This window comes from Balaenoptera physalus (genome assembly GCF_965194825.1).
Source record: "Balaenoptera physalus genome assembly, chromosome: 1".
Classification (NCBI taxonomy): domain Eukaryota; kingdom Metazoa; phylum Chordata; class Mammalia; order Artiodactyla; family Balaenopteridae; genus Balaenoptera; species Balaenoptera physalus.
The window spans coordinates 27,650,555-27,672,438 of record NC_138882.1 but is presented as its reverse complement, the minus strand read 5'-3'; the positions used below and the strand labels follow the sequence as shown (position 1 = coordinate 27,672,438).

Here is a 21,884-nt window from a genome sequence, read left to right as displayed (position 1 = left end):
TATTCCTTTTATTTCTTTTTCTTCTCTGATTGCCGTGGCTAGGACTTCCAGAACTATGTTGAATAATAGTGGTGAGAGTGGACATCCTTGTCTCGTTCCTGATCTTAGAGGAAATGCTTTCAGTTTTTCACCATTGAGAATGATGTTTGCTGTGGGTTTGTCATATATGGCCTTTATTATGTTGAGGTAGGTTCCCTCTATGCCCACTTTCTGGAGAGTTTTTATCAGAAATGGGTGTTGAATTTTGTCAAAAGCTTTTTCTGCATCTATTGAGATGATCATATGGTTTTTATTCTTCAATTTGTTAATATGGTATATCACATTGATTGATTTGCGTATATTGAAGAATCCTTGCATCCCTGGGATAAATCCCACTTGATCGTGGTGTATGATCCTTTTAATGTGTTGTTGGATTCTGTTTGCTAGTACTTTGTTGAGGATTTTTGCATCTATATTCATCAGTGATATTGGTCTGTAATTTTCTTTTTTTGTAGTGTCTTTGTCTGGTTTTGGTATCAGGGTGATGGTGGCCTCATAGAATGAGTTTGGGAGTGTTCCTTCATCTGCAATTTTTTGGAAGAGTTTGAGAAGGATGGCTGTTAGCTCTTCTCTAAATGTTTGATAGAATTCACCTGTGAAGCCATCTGGTCCTGGACTTTTGTTTGTTGGAAGATTTTTAATCACAGTTTCAATTTCATTACTTGTGATTGGTCTGTGCATATTTTCTGTTTCTTCCTGGTTCAGTCTTGGAAGGTTATACCTTTCTAAGAATTTGTCCATTTCTTCCAGGTTGTCCATTTTATTGGCATAAAGTTGCTTGTAGTAGTCTCTTAGGATGCTTTGTATTTCTGTGGTGTCTGTTGTAACTTCTCCTTTTTCATTTCTGACTTTATTGATTTGAGTCCTCTCCCTCTTTTTCTTGATGAGTCCGGCTAATGGCTTATCAATTTTGTTTATCTTCTCAAAGAACCAACTTTTAGTTTTATTGATCTTTGCTATTGTTTTCTTTGTTTCTATTTCATTTATTTCTGCTCTGATCTTTATGATTTCTTTCCTTTTGCTAACTTTGGGTTTTGTTTGTTCTTCTTTCTCTAGTTTCTTTAGGTGTAAGGTTAGGTTGTTTACTTGAGATTTTTCTTGTTTCTTTAGGTAGGCTTGTATAGCTATAAACTTCCCTCTTAGAACCGCTTTTGCTGCATCCCATAGGTTTTGGGTCGTCGTGTTTTCATTGTCATTTGTCTCTAGGTATTTTTTTATTTCCTCTTTGATTTCTTCAGTGATCTCTTGGTTATTTAGTAACGTATTGTTTAGCCTCCATGTGTTTGTCTTTTTTACGTTTTTTTCCCTGTAATTCATTTCTAATCTCATAGCGTTGTGGTCAGAAAAGATGCTTGGTATGATTTCAATTTTCTTAAATTTACTGAGGCTTGACTTGTGACCCAAGATGTGATCTATCCTGGAGAATGTTCCATGCGCACTTGAGAAGAACGTGTAATCTGCTGTTTTTGGATGGAATGTCCTATATATATCAATTAAATCTATCTGGTCTATTGTGTCATTTAAAGCTTCTGTTTCCTTATTTATTTTCATTTTGGATGATCTGTCCATTGGTGTAAGTGAAGTGTTAAAGTCCCCCACTATTATTGTGTTACTGTCGATTTCCTCTTTTATAGCTGTTAGCAGTTGCCTTATGTATTGAGGTGCTCCTATGTTGGGTGCATATATATTTATAATTGTTATATCTTCTTCATGGATTGATCCCTGGATCATTATGTAGTGTCCTTCCTTGTCTCTTTTAACATTCTTTATTTTAAAGCCTATTTTATCTGATATGAGTATAGCTACTCCAGCTTTCTTTTGATTTCCATTTGCATGGAATATCTTTTTCCATCCCCTCACTTTCAGTCTGTATGTGTCCCTAGGTCTAAAGTGGGTCTCTTGTAGACAGCATATATATGGGTCTTCTTTTTGTATCCATTCAGCCAGTCTGTGTCTTTTGGTTGGGGCATTTAATCCATTCACGTTTAAGGTAATTATCGATATGTATGTTCCTATGACCATTTTCTTAATTGTTTTGGGTTTGTTTTTGTAGGTCCTTTTCTTCTCTTGTGTTTCCCACTTAGAGAAGTTCCTTTAGCATTTGTTGTAGAGCTGGTTTGGTGGTGCTGAATTCTCTTAGCTTTTGCTTGTCTGTAAAGCTTTTGATTTCTCCATCAAATCTAAATGAGATCCTAGCCGGGTAGAGTAATCTTTGTTGTAGGTTCTTCCCTTTCATCCCTTTAAATATATCGTGCCACTCCCTTCTGGCTTGTAGAGTTTCTGCTGAGAAATCAGCTGTTAACCTTATGGGAGTTCCCTTGTATGTTATTTGTCGTTTTTCCCTTGCTGCTTTCAATAATTTTTCTTTGTCTTTAATTTTTGCCACTTTGATTACTATGTGTCTCGGCATGTTTCTCCTTGGGTTTATTCTGTATGGGACTCTCTGCGCTTCCTGGACTTGGGTGGCTATTTCCTTTCCCATGTTAGGGAAGTTTTCGACTATAATCTCTTCAAATATTTTCTCTGGTCCTTTCTCTCTCTCTTCTCCTTCTGGGACCCCTATAATGCGAATGTTGTTGCGTTTAATGTTGTCCCAGAGGTCTCTTAGGCTGTCTTCATTTCTTTTCATTCTTTTTTCTTTAGTCTGTTCCGCAGCAGTGAATTCCACCATTCTGTCTTCCGGGTCACTTATCCGTTCTTCTGCCTCAGTTATTCTGCTATTGATTCCTTCTAGTGTAGTTTTCATTTCAGTTATTGTATTGGTCATCTCTGTTTGTTTGTTCTTTAATTCTTCTAGGTCTTTGTTAATCATTTCTTGCATCTTCTCAATCTTTGCCTCCATTCTTATTCCGAGGTCCTGGATCATCTTCACTATCATTATTCTGAATTCTTTTTCTGGAAGGTTGCCTATCTCCACTTCATTTAGTTGTTTTTCTGGGGTTTTTTCTTGTTCCTTCATCTGGTACATAGCCCTCTGCCTTTTCATCTTCTCTATCTTTCTGTAACTGTGGTTTTTGGTCCACAGGCTGCAGGATTGTAGTTTTTCTTGCTTCTGTTGTCTGCCCTCTGGTGGTTGAGGCTATCTCCCCTTGTATGTTATTTGTTGTTTTTCCCTTGTTGCTTTTAATAATTTTTCTTTGTCTTTAATTTTTTGTCAATTTGATTACTGTGTGTCTTGGAGTGTTTCTCCTTGGGTTTATTCTTCCTGGGACTCTCTGCACTTTTTGGACTTGGGTGGCTATTTCCTTTTTTATGTTAGGGAAGTTTTCAAGTATAATCACTTCAAATATTTTCTTGGGTCCTTTCTCTCTCTCTTCTCCTTCTGAGACCACTATAATGCAAATGTTGGTGCGTTTAATGTTGTCCTACAGGTCTTTTAGGCTTTCTTCATTTCTTTTCATACTTTTTTCTTTATTGTGTTCTGTGGCAGTGCTTTTCACCATTCTGTCTTCCAGTCACTTATCCGTTCTTCTGCCTCAGTTATTGTGCCATTGATTCCTTCTAGTGTATTTTTCATTTCAGTTATTGTATTGTTCATCTCTGTTTGTTTGCTCTTTAATTCTTATAGGTCTGTGTTAAACATTTCTTGCATCTTCTCGATCTTTGCGTCCATTCTTTTTCCAAGGTCCTGGATCATCTTCACTATCATTATTCTGAATTCTCTTTCTGGAAGGTTGCCTATCTCCGCTACATTTAGTTGCTTTTCCGGAGTTTTATCTTGTTCCTTCATCTGGTACCTAGTCCTCTGCCTTTTCATTTTGTCTTTCTTTTTGTGAATGTGGTTTTTGTTCCACAGGCTGCAGGATTGTAGTTCTTGCTTCTGCTGTCTGCCCTCTGGTGGATGAGGCTCTCTAAGAGGCTTGTGCAAGTTTCCTGATGGGAGGGACTGGTGGTGGGTAGAGCTGGGTGTTGCTCTGGTGGGCAGATCTCAGTAAAGCTTTAATCAGCTTGTCTGCTGTTGGGTGGAACTGGGTTCCCTCCCTGTTGGTTGTTTGGCCTGAGGCGACCCGGCAGTGGAGCCTACATTCTCTTTGGTGCGGTAATGGTGGACTCTGGGAGGGCTCAAGCCAATGAGTACTTCCCAGATTTCTGCTGCCAGTGTCCTTGTCCCTCTGGTGAGCCACAGCCATCCCCGTCCCTCTGCAGGAGACCCTCCAACACTAGCAGGTGGGTCTGGTTCAGTCTCCTACGGGGTCACTGCTCCTTCCCCCTGGGTCCTGACATGCAGACTACTTGGTGTGCGCCCTCCAAGAGTGGAGTCTGTGTTTCCCCCAGTCCTGTTGAAGTCCTGCAATCAAATCCCACTAGCCTTCAAAGTCTGATTCTCTGGGAATTCCTCCTCCTGTTGCTGGACCCCCAGGTTGGGAGTGAACTCCAGTGGGTAGACTTTTGTGGTATATATGTCCTCCAGTCTGTGAGTCACCCACCCAGCAGTTATGGGATTTGATTTTATTGTGATTGCGCCCCTCTTACTGTCTCATTGTGGCTCCTCCTTTGTCTTTGGATGTAGGGTATTTTTTTTGGTGAGTTCCAGTGTCTTTCTGTTGATGATTGTTCAGCAGTTAGTTGTGACTCTGGTGCTCTCACAAGAAGAAGTCTCATTTACTCTTTACAACAGTTTTATGAGTTAACTAGCTGCAGTTTGAAGGGCATGATGAAATAGAAGTATGTTGTCTGAGGATAAACTAGAGACTCATGTGCTGATATCATATTTGTATACACATATTCCACTCCTATATTTGATTTTCAACACTTAAGTTTCAGAAATTACGTCTAACTAATTAATAAGAATAGACCTGGCTTTGAGGATTCACACAAGCTAACTAAACTTGTGAAGAGTGATGTGCAAACCTGAATAATGATTTATTAATTTAAATAGGGGTATGTTGATACATTGATCAGAAAGCTGACCTCTGCAATATCATATATTGTTTTATGTGTATTAAGCTTTTGGAGAGGGCAAATCTATATTTCTAAAGTTTCTTTATGAGCATGGAATCACACAAAAGAAAAAGGATAGTTTTGAAGGATATATCCATTGCCTTATAAGCTCCAAGAGGGTGGGGAGATCACTTCTTTGTATAGAGTGTCTTGCAGAGTATACAGCACATGGTAGGAATTCAATAAATAGTGTTGCATTCAGATCATTTGAATTAATTAAAAGTGTTTATGTTTTAATCAAAGCATTACTTACTGTTTCCCCAAAAATCTACACCTAAAAGCACATAAAACTATTGTTAGGGGTTTTTTCCTTTTTCTTTCAGGTAAGCTATATGCTTTTATTTCATCTGGCTCAACAAACATTTTTTGAGATCCATGGTATTCATTGGCATGTCTTTAAAAAATAAAAACATACATGTATTTTGAATTGTTCATATTTAATCTTGAATTTTTTTAAAGTTGTAAAGGAGGATTAAGTTTCTGGATAGCCATCACACCTAGCTGTTCTTCAACATTTAGGGATTAATCTTGATACAAGTAGTGAGAATACTGGTAAGGAAAAGTAACTAAGTCTATGATGGGTTATTTTGCTCTCTTTATAAAATTTTTCTGTAAGATTATATACAGTGAAATCATGCTTATTTGTAGCATTTTTGTACTTTAACATAGTATAACTTTTTTTTTCCTAGATTAGAAAATGTAACATAGTTATGTTAGCAAATAGAAGAATTAAAAATGTTATAATCAAGTTAAATTTTTTAAAAAGGACTTAATTTTATTTGTTTTACGGAAAGGGGAATTTTTGAAATGGGATAGGAAAAATTATTTTTGAATTTCTGTCATTTCTGTATAAGTTTCCTCAGCCAGAGCATTATTGTTTTTTGTTTTATGTTTTTCTCTTCTGTTTTGTTTGTTTAAAATGGAGAATCAATGCAGCTGTTGATTCTTTGGATCTTTAAATTTTATTTTAATGTTTCTGTCTCCTAGAGAATTTTATGTAAGACTGGAAGGATCTTCTACTTGTGATTAAAGTCATGTCTAGGAAACAGACTGCTTAGGAATAACATTATAATTTTTGGCAGGCCAGTGAGCTTTGGAAGGTGTGTCAGTTTTTTTTTTTTAAACAAGCCTCGGATACTCAAAGTTCTTTCTAGGATTTACTATTTTTGTTTGTATTAAAATATTCTTTTGACTTTGCATGCTTTGATAATATTGCTTGGTAAAGTGCTTCCAATTCCTTATCAACTCCTAGATGTCTTTGAAGTTTTACAAGTTTTTTTTGTTTTGTTTTGTGTTTTGTTTCCCCATATTGTGTCATTCCTCTCAAAACCCAACATTTGGAAATCTAAAGTAAAAAGTAGAAATTACAGGTGAATATTACTTTTTAAAAAGTGAACTGTTGATAGTACAGAGCACAGTATGGAATAGTAGAAAACGTGAGCTTTGGAGTAAGATTTGAATTTGAATTACAGCCTTCTCAAGCTGTATCTGATCTTAGCCAACATGCTAAACCTAAGGATCTTCAGGTTCCTCAAATGTAAAGTGGGAATAATTATATCTATTTCATAATATTGTTGTAATGTGGGCAGTATTTTCTTATTCATCCTTATACCCTCATCACCCCACAATGCCTGGCATTAAAGGAATGCTGAATAAATAGGAAGGAAAGTGGTTGGTGCATTCTAGGGAGTTAGTGGCTGTTTAGATTAGTAGATTCTATATGCATGACATGGAATCTAAGGGTTAAGAAAAACTTTAAGTCTTACCAATTATTGCTCACACATGATTCATTCATGCATATTTGGGGGCCACTTAATAAGTTTTCTCCGTATTTTAGACTGATTAGCATTCAGGGAGAGACTAACTGAAGAAGAAAACTAACTTATAGAAACCTAATTTGCTTCCTCTAATTCTGAATTAGTAAGTTTGGAGAGGAAATTCCCTGGTGGTCCAGGGGTTAGGACTCTGTGCTTCCACTGCTGGCATCCTGGGTTCGATCCCTGGTCAGGGAATTAAGATCCTGCGAGCTGTGTGACGCAACCAAAAAAAAAAAAAAAGAAAAGTTTGGAGAAAAATTGGACTGAAATTTATTTGTACTAACCTATAAAAATTTGTCAAGAAGATTTATAATTTAAAACATCAAATGGACATACCCGTTATGATGGCTACTATAAAAAAACAACAGCAACAACAAAATAATGTATTAGTGAGGATGTAGAGGAATTGAAGCGCTTGTGGACATTTAACTGGGAATGTAAAAAGTAAAATGGTGCAGCTGCTGTGGAAAATAGTATGGTGGTTCCTCAAAAAATTAGAAATTGCATTGCCATATGATCCAGCAAATCCACTTCTGGGTATATACCCCAAATAATTGAAAGCAGGAACTTGAACAGATATTTGTACACTTGTGTTCATAGCAGCATTATTAACAATCGCTGAAAGGTGGAAGCAACTCAAGTGTCCATCAGTGGATGAATGGATAAAGAAAGTGTGGCATATACATAAAACTAAATATTATTCAGCCTTAGAAAGGAAAGAAATTCTGACATATACACTGCATGGATGTATATGTTCATGCGTATTTGAGGACATTTTGCTGAGTGAACTTATCCAGTCACAAAAAGACAAATATACTTTATGATTCCACTTCTATGAGGTATCTAGAGTATTCAAATTCATAGTAGAATGGTGGTTGCCAGGGGAAGGATAAAAGGGAGGTTGTTGTTTAATGGGTATGATGCCAAAAACTCGGCCTTTGTACACCAGTGCCAAATTGAATCTCGGAGACAGAGTTTTGGACAAAGTAGAAAAGAATAGCTTTGTTGCTTTGCAAGGCAAATGGGGACACAGCGGGCTTGTGCCCCTCAAAACTCTGTGTCCTTCCCCAGGAGGATTTGGTGAGGAGTTTTATAGCAGTGGTTCAAGATTAGGGTTGCTGATAAGGATTAGGGTGTGTGAAGGGCCTGCACTCCTTTAATCTGGCCTTAGGTGATCTGATGAGTTTCTGTGGTTCCTTTAATCTGGCCTCAGGTGTTCTCTTGAAGAACTTCTCTGGTTCCTTTAATCTAGAATGAAGAATGCTAACATCTTCCATTTATTGGGGGATTTAGTTCTGTAAAGAGCTCAAAGATGTTATGTGTATCCCTTGAGGAGGAACCAAGACCCTGCTGCACCATTGTTTCTTGACTGCTCCTCCCTTGTCTCTGCATCCCCTCCCTTCCCTGATTAGCAACTGTTCAAATCTGTCCTTTGGGCCTCTGGGAAGGTTGTGGAGGCTGGAGTCTATTCCCTATGAACAAGAAATGGGGGACACAGAAAGGCTTCTGTGCCCAGGAGCCCCACAGAGTCCTGCTTGGTTTCTCTCCCCCCTTTTCTTTGATACTCTTCAATCTTGAGAACAGATGCTGGACAAGAAAAGGAATAATCATTTTGGATAGAAACAGTCATAAACTTGGCAGATGAACTTTGTTTTAGGGGGGATTCAGTTTTAATCCCCCTTTTCAGTTTTATCTTTCCCCAGATCTTTCAGGGAATGGGGTTACTGCTGAAATGGGGTGTAGTCCTGCCTAAATTTTGCGGAATGGCTACCAAATTAAAAATATTTGAGTTCCAAGTCCTGGATCCGAGTCTTGTATTGCTTAAGATCTCATTTCCTTGGTCCACCATTTTGGTGCAGCAGACCCAGTTAGAAGTAGGAGGAGTGACAACTGGAACTTCCACAATGGTCACTTAGTTTTACCTTGGATATCTGAACCATAGTTATTCCATTTTGACCTTCAAATGTATTCTCTTCCTCAGTGGCCAGAGCAGATGTACAATGCATGTCCAAAGGGCCACAAAATAGGCCACTTTTTAAACTTAAACCATGTAGAAGCCAGAGTGACTTCCCCATACCTCAATACATACAGATATTTTTTCTTTCATCATTTCCTCTTTTGATTGCAAGTCTTTCAATAGAAAACATTGAGGATCAAAATATTTGTCCCTTGATGCTGGAGTGATTCAGCTGTTTGCTCTGGGTGTAGATGATGTCCCTTGGTGCTATGCCTCCTTTATATTTGCCTAGGTAGTCCACATTGGGGGAGAACTGATCAGGTATCGTGAATAAGCTCAGAGGTATGTTAATGAGGAAACACTTTGTAGACCATACACTTTATCGTTTATACCCAGTTGTTACACAAGCATTGTACATGTGCTTTTAGCAGTAGACCCAGTTCAGCAGTGTGATGTGAAATTTATCAGAGACCTGTATTTGTCAAAAGGGTCCTTCACATAAATCCTCTTGAAGATGAAGCACTTTGCAAAAGTATCAGAGTGTAATAATAACTGTCTATAAATCACAGAAAGACTTAAAAAGTCATGGTTAAACATTTAGTCACAGTGATTGACAAAAGAAACTTAGTTATTGCTGTGACATACAACATTTACAAATAACTAGAATAATGACTGATAAAATTTTACCAGGACATACTACATTTTTAGGAATTACTCACTTGACAGTGCTTCCCATGTAATTTAACATGTTAATTTAGTATTTCTCTGAGATGCCTCAAGGTTCCTCTGAAGCACCTAAGTTGGCTGGAGGTCAGAAGAACTTTTAGAATCTGCCAAACAATACTTATTTACTTAACCAAAGTGAAAAGATTTCAAAGGCAAATACAGATCACTTAAAGGCAAAGAAACTCATAAGCTGTTATCAAAATATTCCCAGAAAACTTTGGAGGGAGAAACCAAATCCGTTCTTGCCCCAGCCCACTCCCAGCAAAATCCATTTACCCAAATAGATTTAATCCAATGTTAGAAAATCCTGATCATGCACAACTCTTCTCAGTGTCCCTTTTTCACACACTTTCCATCACATTCTGCATCCATATTATTTTGTCCCTTATTTTTTTCCCCATTCAGAAACAACCAGCTCTAGGACAAAATTATTTTCTTTTCTCTTTGTACCATTCTCCTATTACCTTACTGTTCACTTTCTTTATTATGTAGCTGCATGAATGTTTGAACATACAAAATTCCTCCTGTCTTTTCGTTCCTGTGACAAAACAACTCTAGCTGGACGATAGTATGGTAATTTAGGCTACCATTCAAAGACCACCTTTCCTCATTTTCAAGAATGTATGTTGCCCAAACAGAATTACAATAGAACCTCATTCCTTTTTCTTAGTCATAGGTTTATAACTATAGGTCGACCAGTCTGCCAGGATTTTCCCCAGGGGGCTATCAGATGGAATTTAAGAAGAAGCGCTTCCCATGTTTGACTGATAGAACACTCATGTGTGGACTAAGAACAAACCAAAATCCTTGCCAGCAACAGAAGCCTCGAACCAAAGAAACCAAAAACCAAACAGAAACTAAAAACCAAATAACACAAGGCTCAAATTGGCTTCCAAGTCCCAACTTAGCCTGTGACCTCTGTCCAAGCAGTGTGCCTTCCAAATGGGATTTCCCAGAATAAAAAAATCCCCCAAATGGGAACCAAGGTTCCTCTAAATGGACAGGGCCATAGGGGCCTCGGACTGCATGCCAGGGGACGTACCACATGCTGGCTGAGGTATCACGACGTCCCAGACACTACTTTTCTCCTTCCCCAAGATAATTCCTTAGAGTAGAACATTCAGGCCGTCATGGGCAGGAAGAAGAGAGGAATGTTCTTGAGATGAAGATGGCCTCAGCAGCTGCTGGGATGGTCCCTCTTCCTCCATCTGCTCCTGCCTGGGAGTTCCAGCTGCCGGGATGGTGGAATGGGTATGACTGGGGCTCGGCCTTTCTAGGCAAGGGTCCCAGGTGATCTGGCCTTTAAAGGAATTCTCCAATCCTTTGCTCTCTTGAAAGAGGCTGATGTGGAGAAAACCTTGGAGTGTCCGATCCAACCAGGGGACCCCCATGGGGCTGTCCGCAAGTCAGCCCCATGTTGGGTGCCAAATTTGATGCCGAAAACTCGGCCTCTGTGCACTGGTGCTGAATCAAATCTTGGAGACAGAGAACTGGGTGAAGTTCTCTGTCTTGGCAAAGAATAGCTTTATTGCTTTGCCAGGCAAAGGGGGATACAGCTGGCTTGTGCCCTGAAAAACTGTGTGTCCCAACCCGGTGGGATTTGGTGAGGAGTTTTATAGCAGTGGTTCAAGGGTGGGTTGCTAATAATGATCAGGGTGTGTGCAGGGCCTGCATTCCTTTAATCTGGCCTCAGGTGGTCTCCTGATAAGCTTCTTGAGGTTATCAAACTGTGACCCTCTCTCTGGAACATCTTCCATTTGGTGGTGGTTTTAGTTCTGCAGAAGAGCTTAAAGATACAGTAAGTCCCCTACATACAAACAAGTTCTATCCTGAGAGAGCGTTTGTATGTCCAATTTGTAAGTCCAACAAAGTTAGCCTAGGTACCCAACTAACACAATTGGCTACATAGTACTGTACTGTAATAGGTTCATAATACTTTCCACACAAATATATAAAAAGCAAACAAATATGAAAAATGAAGACATTTTTAACCTGACGGTACAGTACATTGAAATGTACAGTAGTACAGTAAAACAGCTGACATACAGGTGCTGGCATCGAGTGAACAGACAAGAAGAGTTACTGACTGGAGGAGGGAGTGGAGGTGGAAGATGGTAGAGCTGAAGGATCGTCAACAATAGGAGACAGAGGGCAAGCTGCAATTTCACTCATGCCTGATGTTGATGGAGTGCACATTCGCATCTTTGAAAGTTTGCAACTTGAAGGTTCATATGTAGGGGACTTACTGTATGGTTATGTGTATCCCTTGAAGGGGAACCAGGACCCTGTCCCAAGGCTGCACTATTGTTTCTTGACTGCTCCTCCCTTGTCTCTGCATCCCCTCCCCTGATTAGCAACTGTTTGAATCTGCCCTTTGGGACTCAGGAAAGGTCATGGAGGCTGGAGTCTGTTCCCTACAAACAAGAAATGGGGAACACAGAAAGGCTTCCATGCCCAGGAGCTCCACAGGGTCCTGCTAGGTTTCAGGTATAGTGTTCAGATTTGCAAGATAAGAGTTCTAGAGATTGTTTGCACAACAGTGTGAATATCCTTAATGCTACTGAATGGTTAAGATGGTTAAAATGGTTAAGATGGTTAATTTTTTGTTATGTCTATTTTACCATACTTAAAAAAAGTCAAATGGAAATGCTTCATCCAAAAAAAAAATTGTCATTGTTTTTGGAAGCCACTTTGGAAATTTGTATTATTTAAAGTTTTTTATAAATTTGGAGACATTGATAAAATCTACTTGTCTGACAAATGGGGATACAAAGTAAATTGTTATGTATTGGATTGTAGCCATTTAAAACCATATAAAAATTATGTGTGTAAATGTGTAAGAATGACAGGAGAAAACAGAAGAAGATGATATCAGGGTGGTCAGATTTTTCCAGGGGCATTTATTTTTAAAGAGTCTCATACTAATGTCATTTCTACAAAATTTTAAGACCCACTTAGCAACTATTTTTATATTTTAAAATCTGAATGCAAATTATAAATTATTCTTACCCATTTGTGAAAACATATTTACCAAGTCCAATACTTGACAATGCTTTGTAAACCTCTAGTATGGATTTTTTTAGGTATTAAGAGTGTAATAAAATAACTTATTTTAAAAATGTAGCATTAGGACTTCTCTGGTGGCACAGTGGTTAAAAATCTGCCTGCCAATGCAGGGGACACGGGTTTGAGCCCTGGTCCGGGAAGGTCCCACATGCCGTGGAGCAACTAAGCCCATGTGCCACAACTACTGAGCCTGCGCTCTAGAGCCCGCGAGCCACAACTACGGAGCCTGCATGCCACAACTACTGAAACCCGCGCGCCTAGAGCCCGTGCTCCACAACAAGAGAATCCACTGCAATGAGAAGCCCATGCACTGCAACAAAGAGTAGCCCCGGTTCGCCACAACTAGAGAAAGCCTGCGTGCAGCAGTGAAGACCCGAGGCAGCCAAAAATAAATAAATTCATTTAAAAAAATAAGTAAAATGTAGCAATAAATTTGCAGCCTAAGACCTGGGCTTGAATTTGGATACTGCTTTTTTTCAGATTTTACTTGGGCATGTCACTTAGTTTCTTTAAACTTCAGTTCAAAGAGTTCTCAGTCTAATGAGCACTTTGAAGTAGGCACTGGGCTAAATATTTTACGTGAATTATGTTATTTAATCCTTCCAACAAACCTATGTGGGAGATACCTCTTTTATCCCCTCTCTACAAATAACAAGGGCTTGGATGGTAAAGTGGAATTCCAGTTTCAGCTCCAACAGGTAAGAGCTTGGAAGTCATCACCCCTGTTGCCATAAACTGGAAGAAATACTTCGTAATTTTGGTGAATAGCTGATGGCTGTGTGGAGTCTGTGTAAATGAGAAACTTTTGGGAGCCTACAGTCTTGGGAGGTCCCTCACACTTCCTTGGGTTTTACTTCCAGGAATCCCACAAGGCTATCTGGTAAAGTGTCAAGAAAGACCTCCTTGTTGCTCTAGCAAGGAGGAGGAAGAAACTAACCATTTTGAAGTCTCCAGAACATTCTTCATAGCAAAGATCTGCTCTCCAGGAGGAAAAGACCTTACCAAAGCTTTGTCTTACCTATCTTTATTTAACCAACTCCAGTGCCCTGTAGCCTTCCTGTCTCATCTAAGAGGATGGGGATAAGCTAAAAAACACTTGTGAAGGTCACAATTCAGAGACCCGGGTCCATTAAAAAACTGAAATTTAATCATGAGACTATAGAATGCTTTTCTTCACTTACAGCTTATCACCACATCAACAGGGCTACAGTACAATAACACTGGATTACAACTGAAAGATGTGTGAGATGCAAACTGTGTTTAAGGAGGAATTCTCAGGAATCTGGCACCTACAGCTACAGCAAACATTAAACACACCCTATTCCTAGTAAAATTGACATAAAGCCTCACACTAATGATCTTCTGTCTCAGTTCCTATTACCTGATTCATCACGTGTGGTTTTTAACCAAAAGTTACAAGGCGTGCTAAAAGGCAAGAAAAACAACCTGAAGAGAAAGCAAACATCAGAACCAGACTCAGATATATTATACAGATTTTGGAATTATCAGATAAAAAATTTAAGAGCTATGACTGATATGTTAAGGGCTGTAATGGAAAAAGTAGACAAAATGCAAGAACAGATGAGTATTGTAAGCAGAGAGATGAAAACTCTAAGAAAGAGAAGGAAATGTTAGAGACCAAATGCAGTGTAATGGAAATGAAGAATGCCTTTGATGGGCCTATCAGTAGATTCAGCATGGTTGAGGAAAGAATCATTGAGCTTGAAAATGATGTCAATAGAAACTTCCCAAACTGAAATGCAGGGAAAAAAAATGAAAAGCCAAAGCAAAACCCAGAGCATCCAAGAACTGGGACAATTAAAAAAGGTATAAAATACACATAATTGGAATTACCAGAAGGAAAGGAATCAAAGAATGGAGCACAAGAAATATTTGAAGTAATAATGGCCAAGAATTTTCCAAAATTAATGACAGACACCAAACCAGATCCAGGAAGCTAAGGGAACACCATCAGAATAAATAGCAAAAAGCTATGCCTTGGTATATTGTATTCAAACTGCAGAAAACCAAAGATAACAAGAAAATCCTGAAAGAAGCCAGAAAAAAAAACACCTTACCTAGGCTTCTTGTCAGAAACCATGTAAAGCAGGATAGAGTGGACTGAAATATTTAGTGTTGAAAGACAGGTAAAGCAATGTGACCAAGGCCACTTAGCTAAGTGTTGAAGCAAGGACTCCAAAGCCAGTGCTCTTAGCCTCTATACCCCATATAGAGAAATCAAGGGGAATTTTATATAAAAGGAAGGGAAAATTGGCCCCTGATCTCATTATCTAGAGCAGTAGTTCTCAAACTTCAGTTTACATCAGCATCACCTGGGCTAGTTAAACCATAGCTGCTGGGCGCCATTCCCAGAGTTTCTGAACCAGTTAAGTCTTGGACGGCTGAGGTGGGATTGGGGGCCCGAGAATTTGCATTTCTAACAAGTTACCGTAGGATGAGGATGCTATTAAAAAACCATTGATCTAGAATCTAGAGTAAAATTTGCCATTTTAATATATTTCCTTCCAGGTTTTTTCTAGGCAGATTTGTATTTTTTTTGTTTTACAGATTTGAGATTACCTTGTATATAGTTTTATGTCCAGCTTTTCCACTTACTATTATAAGCACTTTTTCATGTCATAAGTATTTCTCAAACATTATTTTTAATACCTGGCATTCATTATATTTATGAAATATATTTAAGCTTTCCCTGACTGTTGGATGTTTACATTGTTTCCAAATTTTCTGTGCTATAAATAATGCTGCAGTGAATATTCAATGAATGCCTTGTGTCAAGAATCTTTTGACACAGCTTTGATCCCCACCCTCTATCCCCTTTGGAAAAATGATTTCATTCAATCTTGTCTTTGTTGGTTCTTACTAGTTATAATACTTAGGAGTTACAGAAGATAATCTAATTTCTAAATTCTGTGAGTACCTTGTTGTGATTCTTTTGTACTACTTACATTATTTTCTTTTAAAAATGTTTAATCAAAGATACATAATTATCAGTCAGCTTATGATCAGGGTAAGATACATCTTTTTGCTTATTGTTTGTCTGTCCTTTTATAGTGAAAACTCCATGAAGTCAGAGACTTTATTTCACTTACTGTTTAATCCCTGGAATTTAGAACAATTGTAGGAGGTAGTAGTCAGCCTGTAAATATTTGTTGAAGGAATGAATAAACCAGGAGTAACACATTGAGTAAAGAAGTTTAATGTCACCCTGCATGGTCTTATTATGGGTAAATGTATTTTTCTGTTAACCTTCTAAAAATATTGAAAATAGCTCAGAGTTACCCTCATTACATTTGCAGAGGCACTCAGATTGGAAATTACATATTTCATCCAACCTCATCATTTAAACAGCTAGAATGGCACTTCCACTTCAGCATGATGATTGAGCACCCCTTTATTTTTACCCTTTCTGAAACCCCACTAGAATGACAGTAAAGGAAAAAAAAAAGGCATAGACTTACAAAGATAAAGAGAACAGGAGAGGAGATAATAGGGGTTTGTAAAAAGACATTACTCAAGAGGTAATAAATTATTAAATTGATGGATGAGTGGCCACTAACTTAGCAGAACCAAAGAAAATAAACGTAAGCCTATAGAGGAGGGAGCCTAAAAGAAACAAACCAAGTGGAGCTGTAAAATCCTGGAAGGGCTTAGGATTGGAGGCAGCAGCCGTCTCTGATGGCCTGTGTGTGGAGTAAGGCTAAATTTGGGAGGTTTGGATGAAAGTCATAAGGCAAATGGTTGGATCTGTCATCCCTTGGAGTAACCAGCTGATAACTTCCCTTCCATCCCTGCGGAAGACTGGAAGTTTACTTTAAATCAGAGAGATTTAGGACTTAGGGATACCTGGCACAGTTGATGGTAGGGGGTGATGTGCCATGATTTTTACCAACTTTGATATAGTAGCTGAAATACTAACATTTGTATTCAATTTGATATTACCACATAGATTAAATACTTCTGAGTAGGACCCAAGGTAATAAATCTGAAAAGTGGTAGTATGTCTAATAGGATGTCAAAGAGATGGGGATTTGAAATTCTTTTAAGATCTTCATTAGTAATGAGGAAGAGGAGCTATGTACCTCTTTAATTGGTTGGTAGATTTGCATTGGTAACAACATTATAAAATAGTATAAGTACTAAAAGCTTCAAAAGAAGAGTGAAAGGGAATTTAGAGATTAAAAAACTTCAGGTGAAATCAGTAAATGAAATTTCATAGAAACTGTGCAATAATAATGAAATGAGAGGGAAACTGTTTCAAATGTGACTTCAGTTTCAGTGACTTTTTAATCTCCATTATACTTCAGCTGCCCACTCTCATGGCCAAACTGTATATTGCATCATCTAGAATTGTGCCACCTCTGACATCTTAAATTCAGATATTTTATTCTTGAACTACCTTCTTATTCAGCACTGATTATTTTTAAAAATAATTTTGTATAATAATTCTGTGAAATAATTTCAAATTTACAGAAAAATTATAAGAATAGTATAGATATTCCCACATTCCCTTTACCCAAATTAACTAATTTCAACATTTTGTCACATTTTTATCACTCTCCTTATCATATACATATACTAAAAATACATATTATGTATCTATAATATATGTATTTTTTGCTTGAAACATTTGAGAGTATGTTACATACAATTGTGTTACTTTATTCCTTAATGCTTTTATATGTATTTCATAAGAAAAAAGATAATCTCTTATGTAAAATCTCAATGAAGTTGAACTTAGATACACTTTTTTAAAAAAATTGAAGTATTCACAATATTGTGTTAGTTTCAGGTGTACAGCAGTAATTCAGTTTTATATATATATATATATATTCAGATTATTTTTCATTGTAGGTTATTACAAGATATTGAATATAGTACCCTGTTCTATACAATAAATCCTTGTTGCTTATCTATTTTATGTATAGTAGTTTGTATCTGTTAATCCCATACTCCTAATTTATTCCTCCCCCCTTCTCTTTCCCCTTTGGTAATCATTAGTTTGTTTTCTATGCCTGTGAGTCTGTTTCTGTTTTATATATAGATTCATTTGTATGACTTTTTCGATTCCACATATAAGTGATATTATATAATATTTATCTTTCTCTGTCTGACTGACTTCACTTAGTATAATAGTCTCTAGGCATTCTTTTTTATGGCTGAGTAATATTCCTGTGTGTGTTTGTGTGTGTGTGATTCTATTTTTAGTTTTTTAAGGAACCTGCATACTGTTTCCCATAGTGGCTGCACCAATTTACATTCCCACCAACAGTGTAGGAGGATTCCCTTTCCTTCATACCCTCTCTAGCATTTATTATCTGTAGACTTTTTGATGATAGCCATTGTGACCAGTGTGAGGTGATACCTCATTGTGGTTTTGATTTGCATTTCTTTAATAATTAGTGATGTTGAGCATCTTTTCACGTGCCTGTTGGCCATCTGTATGTCTTCTTTGGAGAAATGTCTTTTTAGATCGTCTGCCCATTTTTTGATTGGGTTGTTTGTTTTTTTGATAGTGAGTTGTACAAACTGTTTGTATTTTTGGATATTCCCCTTGTCGATCACTTTGTTTGCAAATATTTTCTCCCAGTCCATAGGTTGTCTTTTTGTTTTGTTGATGGTTTCCTTGTGCAAAAGCTTTTAAGTTTGATTAGGTCCCATTTGTTTATTTTCGCTTCTATTTCTTTTGCCTTGGGAGACTGAGAAGAAAATATTACTAAGATTTATGTCCAAGAATGTTTTGCCTGTGTTCCCTTCTAGGAGTTTTATGGTGTCATATCTTATATTTAGGTCTTTAAACCATTTTGAGTTTATTTTTGTATATGATGTGAGGGAGTGTTCTAATTTCATTGATATATATAGGCAGCTGTCCAGCTTTCCCAACACCACTTGCTGAAGAGATTGTATTTTCCCCATTGTATTTTATTGCCTTCTTTGTCATATATTAATTGACTGTAGGTGTGTGGGTTTATTTCTGGGCTCTCTATTCTGTTCTATTGATCTGTATGTCTTTTTGTGCCAATAACAGGCTGTTTTGATTACTGTAGCTTTGTAGCATTGTCTGAGGTCTGGAAGGGTTATGCCTTCAGCTTTGTTCTTTTTCTTCAGGATTGCTGTGGCAATTCTGGGTCTTTTGTGGTTCCATATACATTTTAGGATTATTTGTTCTAGTTCTGTGAAAAATGTCTTGGGTATTTTGATAGCGATTGTATTAAATCTGAAGATTGCTTTGTGTAGTATGGCCATTTTAACAATATTAATTCTTCTAATCCAAGAGCATGTGGTATCTTTCCATTCTTTGAATAATTTTCAGTTTCCCTTATCAATGTTTTATAGTTTTCAGCATATAGGTCTTTCACCTCCTTGTTTAAGTTTATTCCTAGGGTTTTTTTTTTGACACAATTTTAAACGGGATTATATTTTTACTTTTTCTTTCTGGTATTTCATTGTTCGTGTAAAGAAATGCAACAAATTTCTGTTTATTAATCTTCATCCTGTTCCTTGCTGAATTCATTTATTAGTTCTAATAGTTTTTGTGTGGAGACTTTAGGGTCTGTGTGTAGAGTATCTTGTCATCTGCAAATAGTGACAGTTTTACCTCTTCCCTTTCGACTTGGATACCTTTTATTCTTCTTGTCTGACTGCTGTGGCTAGGATTTCCAGTACTATGTTGAATAGAAGTGGTGAGAGTGGGCACCCTTGTCTTTTTCCAGAATTTAGTGGGAAGACTTTCAGCCGTTGAGTATGATGTTAGCTGTGGGTTTGTCATGAATGGTTTTTATTATGTTGAGATATGCTACCTCTATACCCCCTTCAGTGAGAGTTTTTATCACGTATGGATGTTGAATTTTGTCAAATGCTTTTTCTGTGTGTATGAAGATGATCATGTAATTTTTGTCTTTCGTTTTGTTAATGTGGTGTAGATACACCATTTTAATTTAATTCAGTGGTCCATATTCCAATTTTGTCAGTTGTCCCAGTTGTCAGTGATGGCTGTTATAGCATTTTCCCCTTCTAGTACAGATTTCAGTCCAGGATCACATATTGTATTCAGTGTCATGTCTCTTTAGTCCCCTTTAATCTAGAGCAGTACTTTAGTCTTTGTTATCTATCATGACATTGATAAACATTAACTGATTCAAAAAGAGTTTGGATCATCTATATCAATTCATGATCTTATATCTCTAATTCCCTCATTACCCTATTCACTGTTTCACTGATATGGCAGGGAAAATACAAGCCATAAAATAGAAACTCCCTCAATTTCCTGACACATACACATTTACCTGCGTCTACTGGATTATTGCAAAAGCCTCTTAATTGTTTTAATTATTTTCATTTACTGTGTTGAAATCTGGTTATCTGGTGATGTATTCTCTGTTTAAAACCTTTTAATGTTTTCCCATTGCCTTAGGACGGTCTCAACTGTAGCAGAGCAGACTATGATGTTTTATTTCTCCAGGTTTTTCTCTAATCACAAGTCTGGTAGGTACCATCCTCCATGCGTTCTATACTTCACCGTAATGAACAGTTTGAAAGTTCCTGTAATGAAAGTACTAAGCCTGTGCATATATTGTTTTCTCATCCTGGGCTTCATTGAATAAATGGTATTGCATAGTGGTTAAGAACATGAAATCTATAGTAACTGTTTATGAGTTCAAATTCCAGCTCTGCCACTTAAGAGCTGGGTAGCTTTAGGCTAGGTACATACTATTCTAACTTCCTCACATGTCACGTGAGGAGTATAGTAGAACCTACCTCATATGGTGGTAAAGCATGTAGCAGAGAGCTTCACATGTAGTAAGAGCTCCATACATGTTACCACTCATTACTTATTGTGTCAGGCACTATGTTGGACATTGGAGAATAGAACATATTTGGGCCTTACCCTCTTAGAGGTTATATACTGTAGAGGAGAGAACCATACTTACATAACATTTAATGATATTTGGGGTAAGTTCGAAAAGTTCTAGAAGAGGGACTCCTGACTTAATTTTTTCTTACTTCAGGGGCTTTGAGTGTGGCATTCCCTATACTGAAAAACCTACTTGTTTTCAGCTAAAGGAACTGAAGATTTAAAAGCCCAAATAAATAAAGGAGCATGGCTTATTAGAGGCATTGAATATAAGGGCCAGTGTAGCTGGAGTGGAGAGGTGAGGGTGGGTAAGACGGTAAGACTGTGAAATGAGGTTTATAAGTAGACAGAGGCCATACCTATTAGATGACCAGGTCAGGGGTGCTGACTTCTATCCAAGAGCAAGAGGAAGTCATTAAAGCCTTTTAATTAGGGAGATAATACAGTTCAGTTTGTGTTTTTAAGATGTCACTTGCCTGCACTGTGGCAGATTGGACCAGGGCAAGAGCAGATGATGATGGTGGTATCTTGGACTAGGTGGCAGCAGAGGAAATAGACAAGGTTTTAGAGTCTGGAGATTCTAAATTTCTTTGTGACTGCATGTTGAGATTTGGAGGAGAGGGTTATGGATGAATTAACACCTCTCCATTTCAATTTCTGACTATTTCTTCTGGTCTCTACCTAAGTCCCGCCCTCAAAACTGAGTTGGGTGCCACTTTTGTGCTCCTATAGTACTGTCTGCATACTTTGCTGAGTTTTAGCACATCTGCTGTTACAGTTTACTATAGCTTGTTTGTTTCCCTTTTAAATTAAAATGTATTTGTGGTAGATGATCAATAAATATTTGATAAATGAAAGTGTGTGTTAACATAAAGCTAGATGATGAGTGAATACAGTATTGTATTTTATTTTATAAATTTATTTATTTATTTATATTTTTTATTTTTTGGCTGTGTTGGGTCTTCGTTTCTGTGCGAGGGCTTTCTCTAGTTGCAACGAGCAGAGGCCACTCTTCATCGCTGTGCGCGGGCCTCCCACTGCCGCGGCCTCTCTTGTTGTAGAGCACAGGCTCCAGACGCGCAGGCTCAGTGGTTGTGGCCCACGGGCCCAGTCGCTCCGCTGCATGTGGGATCTTCCCAGACCAGGGCTCGAACCCGTGACCTCTGCATTGGCAGGCAGATTCTCAACCACTGCGCCACCAGGGAAGCCCCGGTATTTTATTTATTTATTTATTTTTTAAATTTTTTTTAAAAATTATTTATTTATTTATGGCTGTGTTGGGTCTTAGTTTCTGTGCGAGGGCTTTCTCTAGTTGCGGCAAGCGGGGGCCACTCTTCATTGCGGTGCGCGGGCTTCTCACTGTCGCGGCCTCTCTTGTTGCGGAGCACAGGCTCCAGACGCGCAGGCTCAGTAGCTGTGGCTCATGGGCCTAGTTGCTCCGTGGCATGTGGGATCTTCCCAGACC

General features: G+C 37.9%; 1 protein-coding gene across 5 annotated transcripts in view; it reads left to right on the top strand.

Moving 5' to 3' along the window:
* The window catches only part of DRC8 (dynein regulatory complex subunit 8), a 129,384-nt gene that overhangs the window by 15,477 nt on the left and 92,023 nt on the right, over positions 1-21,884 (top strand). For 2 of the 5 annotated variants that reach the window (XM_082471154.1, XM_082471152.1), the window contains exon 2: positions 19,979-20,049. The exons of 2 other annotated variants lie outside the window; for them this stretch is intronic. In XM_082471154.1, coding sequence (XP_082327280.1) covers positions 20,007-20,049 — 43 coding nt within the window. In that variant the 5' untranslated portion in view covers positions 19,979-20,006. Of the gene's footprint in view, positions 1-11,849; positions 11,968-19,978; positions 20,050-21,884 lie in introns of those variants that run through there. One more of the 5 variants, XM_082471156.1, reaches the window with a different exon arrangement.